Source organism: Alosa sapidissima, chromosome 13, assembly GCF_018492685.1.
Source record: "Alosa sapidissima isolate fAloSap1 chromosome 13, fAloSap1.pri, whole genome shotgun sequence".
Taxonomy (NCBI): Eukaryota; Metazoa; Chordata; class Actinopteri; order Clupeiformes; family Clupeidae; genus Alosa; species Alosa sapidissima.
In genome coordinates this window covers 1,219,699-1,229,844 of record NC_055969.1, presented here as the reverse complement: position 1 = coordinate 1,229,844, position 10,146 = coordinate 1,219,699, and the positions used below count along the sequence as shown (strand labels likewise).

At 41.1% G+C, this 10,146-nt stretch overlaps 1 protein-coding gene across 1 annotated transcript; it reads right to left on the bottom strand.

Moving 5' to 3' along the window:
• On the bottom strand, positions 1 to 3,713 carry LOC121680446. Its single transcript, XM_042059833.1, has 9 exons — positions 3,693 to 3,713; positions 3,431 to 3,560; positions 3,029 to 3,131; positions 2,597 to 2,853; positions 1,745 to 1,792; positions 1,358 to 1,393; positions 843 to 1,024; positions 534 to 693; positions 1 to 137 (listed from the first exon to the last, which is right to left on the bottom strand). The coding sequence occupies exons 1-9, from the start codon at positions 3,711 to 3,713 to the stop codon at positions 1 to 3; spliced, it is 1,074 nt and encodes a 357-aa protein (XP_041915767.1).
• Between the last annotated feature and the right edge of the window lie 6,433 nt (positions 3,714 to 10,146).

Sequence of the window (10,146 nt, the reverse complement as noted above, 5' to 3'; positions counted from 1 at the left end):
TCAAACATTTTCTTTTGCGAGGAGCCTCCTTTTCCGCCCTCCCTCACGGTCTGCTGCCAGCTGCAGCCACCTCTTCATTACTGCCTCCACTGTCGCCTCAGATGAACCCGCGGACAGTGGATTTCGGCGTACAGCAGCTTTGGTATAAATGGAAATGGAAAATAGAAATGGAATGGATACATAAATAAATACTGCCATTATGTGGTATTAAAGGAGAATTAACGTGATTTTTCATATAGTTTTCTCTAGCTTGCCGAGTACTGTCAGTATGAAGAAAAAACCCCCAAAAACAATTGATCTACCTAGCTCAAGTTGATGCACTGAACTGTTCATAGTTAGAGCTGCCAGGCAGTTGGAGTGCTACACTCTGGGGGCATGTGCATGAGCCCCCATGTTCATGCCCCCAGAGTGTAGCACTGTAGCTGCCTGGCAGCTCTAGCTGTTAAGAGATCTGTGAAAAATCACCAATATTCTCCTTTAAGCTTATTTCAACATCTGATATCAAAATTCTGTATGAGCCCAAATATACTTACCAATAATCACCTCCTTCAGGTGGAGGCTGGCCAAGGAGGTCTTTCCATTTACTCCCCTCCAGTTTAGCCCCTTGGCCAGCCCATTTGAGATTACACGCCCTATTAATCTCCACGTGCAGTCACGTACATCCGCTCCCCCGATTATTGCCAGGTAGTTGATCTAAAACAGATTTTAAAAGAAAAACAACCATTTACGATTTACAAAGTTTCTGATAAACAAAATGTCATTATTTTGTCCTGCCACAGTCGTTGTGCATTTTGTGTTTGAATGCACACGTTCCTTGGTTTAAATTCAATTAAATTACTCACCATTTTTTCTCTTTGATCCTGGTCCTGGAGGCTCTGCTCCAGGACCAGGAGCTGGGCTAAATCCTGGAGGGGAAGGCCTTCAGGGGCTGATAAAGCCGTCCCCTCCCGATGCTGGAGCAGCCGCAATATGGTGGACTGCTGGTCCAGCACCATTTCCAGCTTTGTAAGCACCTCTTTCAGTACTATTCCAGAAAAAATAGGTTGACTATATGTTAAACTTAAATACAAACAACACAAACCCCTATAACATTTATTTATTTAGTTTTTTAGCTGACACTTTTCATCCAAAGTGACTTACATAATGTAAATTATATTACAAGGGAAAACATTGTCCCCGGTTCAACCCCGGTTGGGGTTAAGTTGCTCAAGGGCACACAGTGGAGGCCGGGAATTAAACACAGTTTACTACTGCATGCTAGCCCAGCTCCTTAATCACCACCACCAATAAACTGTAAGGTACAGCCAAAACGGCAATGTCTAGAAAATTAGAAAATGTACTTATATTCAGTGCTTACATTGTGTGTCCCCATTTGAGCTTTGTCCCTGTAGTCCTACAAAAAAAAATGTGTTGAAATGCACACATCGCACACATACACAGCCCTCACCACTCTCCACCACAGTCCTCACCACTTCTCAACAGAGTGCATGGCAGATTGTGCCGGATATGCTTGAGCAGTGCTTAAAAGTGGATAGCGGCAAATACGTTAGCTTTTTATAGGGACAATCCTGGAAAAGTATGACTGTACATTGTGTGTATTTTTCCAGTTTACTAGACAAAATATATTGCATCCCTTAAAATAACTGGTAGTACATTACTAGTGAACAAGAGAGAACACAGTGCCAGAGCCCAGCTTTAGTGATGTAACTAGCCCTATAATCAAGTAGAAATCACTTGATCTTACCAGAATCTGTCTGCTGGGGGGCCCATCTGAAGCTGTGGCCAGGTAATGCTACAGGGGGATATATACAATGTTAACAAGGAAAATGTAACATGAAATTTGTATATATATAAAGTAGGGCTGTCAATCGATTAAAAAAATAATCTAATTAATTACATACTCTGTGATTAATTAATCTAAATTAATGGCATATATAATGTTTGCTGTGAAAGTATTTAAATTCAAATGAATCCTTGAATAATCAGCATTAGTGACATTAAAGTTCAAAAACTCTTTTATTATTATTTTCACTGTTCAAATAATTGCCATAATAATCTATGATATGACCTAATATGTTGAGGAAATAAATTCAAAGTGCTTCAAATTCAAATAAATTCAAAATAAAGTAAAGTTTTTTTTCACATACAAGGCATTTCAGGCCACAGATATAACCTTGGGGACACAATGAAAATAAATTAACACTCCCCTCAATGTCAACACTTATTTCTTTGCATTGATGTGCGACTATAGAGTTGATGAACTCCGTTGATATGCAAATTCCTTGCTGCAGACATTGCAGAGGACTTTATTTTCAACACTTTATTTTTTATCAACACCATCAGGCCGTTTTTCTAAAAGTAAATGTTCCAATCAATGATCCAGGCAGCACGTTTTCTTCTCTCTCCTTCATTTTACAGTCTAATTTTTACTGACTAGAACGGCTCGGGGTCAAAGGTCATACGGAATCGATTAATCTGCACTAATTTTTTTAATCAGTTATTTTTTCTCAAATTAATTAATCGAAATTAATCAGTTATTTTGACAGCCCTAATATAAAGTATATGAATCAGTGACAAAGCAGAACAATGCACTCACATGGCACGTGGGTGTCTGGCTCCCAATTGTGGACCATGTCCGAAAAGCTCAGTGCAGTGGTGGGGAGAAGAGGGAGTGCAGTGGTGGGGAGAGGAGGGAGTGCAGGGGAGTTCAGGACAGTATAAGTGGGTTGAGGGGAGGGATTAATGGTGGGGATAAAAGGGGCAGGGGCGAGTTTCTTGGAGGCTGGTGGGGGACTGTCCTCCTCCGACACCACCTCTTCCAAACCCCCCAGGGGGCAAAGTCGAACACTCTTTCTATTTTCAGACAGAAACATACACTTGATCAAAATTAAGTGGAAACTTGTGTATAATGGCACAGAACCTATACCAATTCAGTTAAATATTGTTTGATGTAAGACAGACAATAATTGGGCCTTGAGAGGGAATAAGACAAATAAATAATACTGATGTGCTAAGCAAACTGACATACCTTTTCCTCCTCAATGGCCTATCACCAGATGCCTCCGCCTCAGACTGGAGGTCTGAGGTAACCTCCGCCTCCTTTACCTTACGGCGGCCCTCTTCATAGCTCTCTGTAAAATGAAGATGCACTACACATTAGTAAGTTAGCTACATCCAAACAATGATAACACATCTTAGTCAATAGTGAAAACACAATAATAAATTAGAAATTTGAGGTGGATTCTGATATTATTTGAGCACTCACAGAACAGACAGCTAGAAGCAACTTGCTTAATTTATATTTGCATTAAATTATTTTCAAAACTTAATTTGTATTTACATTTACATTTATTAATTAAGCTGACAAACCTACATGTTGTAAATAGAGTCCGGACATCCCACAGGTCCCACCCATGCTCTGGCTCTATACCATTTTTAATGGCCTGGTGTAGAGCCATTCCTCTCTGGGAAGTAGGCCAGTAACATTGTCCATCCCTCACCCAGAGAGAGGGAACCAGTTCCACCTCCTTGGTTTCAATGAACTCTACTACAGAATACATCTGGGGGGAAAAAAACACAATATGTTACATGCAAGATACATATTGTTGTTGAAACATAAAATAGGCTAAACTAAATTTATTTGAGTGAAAAGGTAAGTTTTGAGTGACCCGTTTAGATGAAAGCCCACTCACCACGGCAAGGTACGGGTTCATGAGTGAGATGTTAGTAAGACAGGACAAGACATAAGACAAGGTTAATAAAAAATAAACTTTTTTTCTTTCTTTTTTAAGTTTTTTTGAAGTGTGTAAAAAACATACATTTATTGACGAAAACATACAAACTACACATGGACATACACAAAAATGGAAAAGCAAATAAGGAACATTCAGTTTAGCACAAACAGAATCAGAACAGCAAAACAGCATCAACAACAGAGCAGTCTTTATGAGCAAGTAGGCTTCTTTAACAAGTGCTTATGCCCCGTAATAATGCAGGCTCTAAGCACAGCCAGTAGCCCGATTGCCCAACCAAAAAATCAGAACAGCAAAACATCAACAACAGAACAGTCTTTATAAGCAAGTAGGCTTCTTTAACAAGTGCTTCTGCCCCGTAATAATACAGGCTCTTAGCAAAAGCCCGAATGCCCAACAAAAGAACCAGAACAGCTAAACATTACATTAATACACAGGATCAGATGTTATAATCCCTTGTGCCAAAATCCAAAGTAAAAAACATTCAAAAGCCCCTACCCAAATTAACTTACAAAAAGCATGCTAACCAGCCATCTGCCAACCAATGGTCACAAACACAAGACAAATGGCACAACTAACAGCAGTATGTAGTATGCATCATGTCATTGGGGTTATCAAGTGGGCACCCTCTTTCACCGATGTTTCGTTAAGTTAGGCCCACGACAGGCTTAACAGTGAGACCAGCATCCTGGAGATACTCCCCTCCATGCTGCCACCATATTACCATACTGAAATATCCAATACCCAAAATACTCTTAACCAGCCTAGGCATGGTCTAGGTTGGTTAGGTCGGTCCGTCCCGTTGATGCGGACTGAACCATAACCATAAAAACCCTAGCCAACCACCATCAACCTAGGCACAGTCCGCCACAAACACAAAACAAATGAGCCAGTTAGCTTACCTTAGCTTACGCCCCATCTTGCCACCACATTACCACACTGAAATATCCAATACCCAAAATACTCTTAACCAGCCTAGGCATGGTCTTGGTTTGTTAGGTTGGTCCGTCCCGTTGATGCAGACTGAACCATAACCATAAAAACCCTAACCAACCACCATCAACCTAGGCACAGTCCGCCACAAACACAAAACAAATGAGCAAGTTAGTTTACCTTAGCTTACGCCCCATCTTGCCACCCCATTACCACACTGAAATATCCAAATACTCTTAACCAACCTAGGCATGGTCAACAACAGAGCAGTCTTTATGAGCAAGTAGGCTTCTTTAACAAGTGCTTATGCCCCGTTGATGGGGACTCTAAGCAAAGCCAGTAGCCTGAATGCTCAACCAAAGAGTAAAAAGAGCAACAAACATCAGCTAAATCCATGCTCAGTTGATGCAGGCTCTAGGTATGCATTGTGTGCAGTAGTGGCACTGCAACAAAATTGTCACAATGTGGTAGTCTCACATATTTCTCAATATGTCCATGTATCTCAATGACTTTGAGTCGTGATGAGATTTTCCCTACCACATAGACACCCAACTCCTGTGAATTCAGAGGATACTCAAAAAAAGGTTCCGTTAACTCATATTCCCTGAAAACAATATATATCTTGCCCAGAGACTGAAGGATGTTTTCAATCAAAGCAATGTGGTCACCAATTTTTACACATCGGTCACCCTCACTTGATACTTTGATTTTGGTACCACTAATAACAAGCTCTCCATACTGAACTACTTGAGAGTCCATCATAGAGGATGGAACTGGTCCATGGCTATGCTCTTTTAGCAACTGTCTCTTTCCCTCTAAATCTTCATTCTCTGTAAAACGATCCATCTCAGAGATTCGCCGAATAACCTGAGCCAGTGGGTGGTGTGGCGTTCTAATCATCTTTTTCATTTTACCCAAATAATCTTCAAATGGAAATCCAGAAATTAAGTCCAGATGCCCATGAAGTTTAACATCCTCAGAAAGATGGGTTAGGCCATGTACATTGTAAGTAACAAATTCAGGACCATACAGTTCACTGAAGTGTGTTACAAATGACACAAGTAGCTTGTCTGCAAAGTCATTAAGTGCTGCAGACAATGAGGGACTGGCGAGAATGAAAATGGCAACAGATAACAACATAAAGTTATTATAGACAGGAGTTGACAACATATTGCGGAGAACCACTGGCCCTGTGTACAGTAAGAACTGACGCAACTCTGTTGCTTTCCACCTCAGCCTCTCTGAAAGCCCCCTAGGTTTACGAGCAAAATCCATCGGAATGAAATGTCTTGTGGATACAAGTTCCCTTGAGATTTGTCCCATCTGACGAGACGACAACCGACAAGACAAAGGCCCAGAGGTAAACCACAAATCCAAAAGTCTACGTACTACCCCAAGACAGACTAGATGCATATAGTCATGAGGAAAGCATGACACCATGCCAATGCCTGTATCCTTTAAAGGACAACTTATGACATGATGGTCCTCATCAGACATCAGTTTAAAAGCCAAATCAGAGCGGCGTTCACTATTGACTTCTGGAAAAGTCATCCTATGTTTAAGATAAAGGCCTGTTTGGACACACTTATCACAACCAGAGTAACCAGTGTGACTTTTCGTTCCTTTAATGAAAGCTCTGGCTGGGGCATCACAAATTACAGATGTCACCTTTATGAAGCACTGCTTCCCATGGATAACAAATCCTTTACTCAGCTCTTGTAATTCACTGACCAAATCTCTTAGATATTCAGTGAGACTATTTGGCTTTGAGTTGCCACAATACAGAGCAATGACAACAGGCTTTCTCACAACACCCTGTAGCAAGCCAAGGATTGGCCAAAACTGTACTGAGGAACTCTTAAACAAAGGCAATCCATCTGCATTCAGCTGCAATCTGAATACATGTCTGTTTGGAATGCGAGGCCATAACTTCTGCAAGCTTTTCTCAAAGGCTTTCAAAATGCCAAAGTAGTGGTAAGTGCCACCAGCAAGATCTTGGATGGTGTAGGAGGTAGTGGTTTTCAGGAGAGTTCTAGCATCTGTTGGTAGCAAAGGATGATGAACTCTCAAGATAGAAAGAAGGGCAGTCAAAGCTACCAAAGGCACCCTGAAATGAACTGCCCAATCAGACAAAGAGTCCTCCAGTGACATGACCTCATCATTCTGGGAGTCATCATCACTCTCCCATATTTGTCCCTGGTCCTGCTGATCCTGAACTACTGAGTCTACTGACTCACCAAGACTCACTGCTGCAATCTCAGGACCACAGACATGAAAGTCATCCTCCTCATTGTGAAGGGAGGCAAGTATAGAACTTACCTTTTTCACAGCTCTCTTTCTAAGTGTATGTCTATCCATGTGTTAACAATGGGTGTGTAACGTACCTTATATTGCTTGTTTCTTCAGCCTAGGGAAACAACAGAAGACAAAAGTCGACATCAAACACAAACAGCAAATCAGTTAGACCTATTTCAATAAAAAAATAAAAATGACTAAACTTTATTCATCTTCCCTTTCATACATGGATTAGGGTTTCTGTACTAGGATTTATCTTTCATATTCTAATTTAATATTCCAGGTACACTATCAATTATTATGCTTGTCTGGATTATTAATATTATTCAGAAAAATGTTTTAAGTATTATTCATGCTGTTTCATTTGTTGTCCACTAGGTGGTAATTTAGGATAAGTAATGTGTTAGTAGTAGTAGCCTTAAATAGGATAAAGGAAAACCACAGGGATGCAGTTCATTCGTTGTTTTCTCTACTGTTAAGTCATGTGATTAGGGCGGGCCAGTAATTACAAGAGGCAAAATTGCAAAATTCTCATGGCACATGCTATTTACCACACACATTTACCATCTTCAAAGGGAATTTAGCCTCATGTGTTATTTAATTTAAGTCCAGATACTTTTCCAAATGAGTGATAACAAAATAATAACTAGTAAGTATCAATAGAGCAAACTGGCTGACTGCTTAATAATGTTAACTAGCATGTAATTGTTAGCAGTTATTTTAAAAGGCTGAGCTGTCAATATCATTAGCGTTTCACACCACACTGGCTGTTACTGCCATGGGGAAAGTATGGAAGGCTATGTTAAGGACAATACTAGCCAGCTATTTCAAAAAACATAGGTCTAGTGGAGCTCATCATCATTGGATAATTTACACATGAACGTAAAGGTAAGACTGGCTCATTTTGCTGTTTGTCATTACACATGATAAGCTAGATAAATGCTAGTGTTTGGCGGACAGGCGTTTCTGTTTTTTTTTTTTATCTGGGGGTGAATAGATAAGCAAAATAGTTGTTATGGGTTTCGTATGACCTTGTTTTAGCTTTTTTCTTTAAAAAGGGAGATCAGGACAGGGCAATGGAATGGTAACGTTACCCGCGCTCTGGACAGGGCAATGGAGTAACATTAGCAGCGCTGCAAACTAAAGTTAACTTTTCCAAACATTTTTCTTTCTTAACATTTTCTCGTGGCAGTTCTAGCCAGTTTTGCGCTTCTGTGCATAAGCACTGATAAAAATCTTGGATTGGACAAGTCCAGCAAAATCCCAAAGATGATTTACGTTGTTTAACACACTCAATTGTGTCATTGACACTGAATCCATTCTAGATGCAAAAGGCGCCTGCATCTTAAAGCAACCCACTGTCAAATTTAGGTTTACTAACTTTAGATAAAGTTGAAGTCAAGTCAAGTCAAGTCGGCTTTTATTGTCAATTTCTTTACATGCACTGGTCATACAAAGAATTGAAATTTCGTTTCTTACTTTCCCATGCAGACATAGACATGCTTTAAATACAGACATAGACATACTATGGACATAGCCATAGACAATAAACATTAAATTAAAGTGCAAGACTGAAATATAGAACATGTATGTATCAAAATAGAAATATAGGACATATATATAAAAAAAAATAGAGGTAGTTGTGTTGTATATTTCTATAGTCTTAACAGTTACATGAAGTTTAAACTTGTGCTTGTGTGACCTGTATATTTACATTGATATGCAGTATGCAGTAATTCAAGTATATCAGGCTTGATGTGAAGCAGCAACACGTTTGGCTGCGCAGTCACAGTGCAGTTCCACATGGCGGTGTTGGGGGGGGGTTTGGTAGACAGGATCCTAGTTTCCTAGGTTCCTGGTTGGCTGGTGGGTGGGGGGGACTGTCAGTGATGGGAGAGTGGGTAGAGTGTTCAGCATCCTGATTGCTTGGTGGATGAAGCTACTTGCCAGTCTGGTGGTGCGGGAGCGGAGGCTCCTGTACCGCTTTCCAGAGGGCAGGAGGCTGAACAGTTCGTGTGCAGGGTGGGTTGTATCCTTGACAATCATTAGTGCTTTGCGGGTGAGGCGGGTGGTGTAAATGTCCTGCAGGGAGGGGAGTGGTGCTCCAATGATCCTCTTAGATGTGTTAACAGTGCGCTGGAGGGTCTTCCTGTTCTGATCTGTGCAGCTTCCGCCCCACACTGTGATGCTGCTGGAGACGATGCTCTCGATGGTCCCTCTGTAGAATGTAGTCATGACAGGAGGCGTGGCAGTTGCCTTCTTCAATTTGCGCAAGAAGTAGAGGCGCTGCTGGGCTTTCTTCGCCAGTGATGCTGTGTTGGTGGTCCAGGAGAGGTCGTCGCTGATGTGCACCCCCAGAAATTTTGTGCTGCTCACTCTCTCCACAGCATCTCAGTCGATGGACAGTGGTGGCAGTTGTTTGTGGCCTCTCTGAAAGTTGACAACAATCTCCTTGGTCTTGCTGACATTTAGCAGGAGGTTGTTGTCTTTGCACCATTTCTGAACGAAACGAAGTTACAAATCGCTATGTTGCACATAGTTTTTGTGACTAGACTGTGTGATCTTATTGCATTTAATGTTGTTCAGGTAACGTTAGAGGATGGGTGCAGCCTATGCTAACAGGCTACTTAACCAGATAGCCCTTTAAATGCGCCTATACTAATGCCAAGATAATAACTCAATCTCGTCTCAATTGTGGGGAGAAGCCCATGGTAAACCAAGACAATTACTTTTAAGTACCATGCATAGTATACAACCTCGTTGATTATTTACGATTATCTACGGCCATTTACACTTCAAATGTACATGCATTAATAAGCAAGTAAAATCTCAGTATGTCACTTACCAGATCGGTGTCCGAAATGAGACGATTCGCGCCGGCTTGGCTTCATGGGGCCGTTGACAGTCGGCATTTGGCCGTGCCATAGGTAGTGGGCCGATAGCCACTTGACATAATCGGTCCGTCTTCTGCATAGTGCCGTTCTTTCGTACAATATTGCAATTTTGCCGCGAGTTTGGTTAGGCTACGACAAAATTAGCCTAGAAAACGTCTCTAGATTTGCAAACTACCATAGCTGAGTGTAGCCACTACAGTATATGTCTTGTAGCCTACTTCTGTCTTGTTTAAATGTTATTCATCAATCACAGCCCTCAAAAATAAATCTCC

Excerpts from the sequence above, each read along its gene's own strand:
- LOC121680446 (XM_042059833.1), bottom strand. The coding sequence starts at position 3,713 with ATGAACCCGTACCTTGCCGTG. Across the intron at positions 1,394-1,744 it reads CCCCCAGCAGACAGATTCTG|GACTACAGGGACAAAGCTCA; the intron begins GTAAGATCAAGT and ends TTTTTTTTGTAG. Across the intron at positions 1,025-1,357 it reads CTCAAATGGGGACACACAAT|TACTGAAAGAGGTGCTTACA; the intron begins GTAAGCACTGAA and ends TTTCTGGAATAG.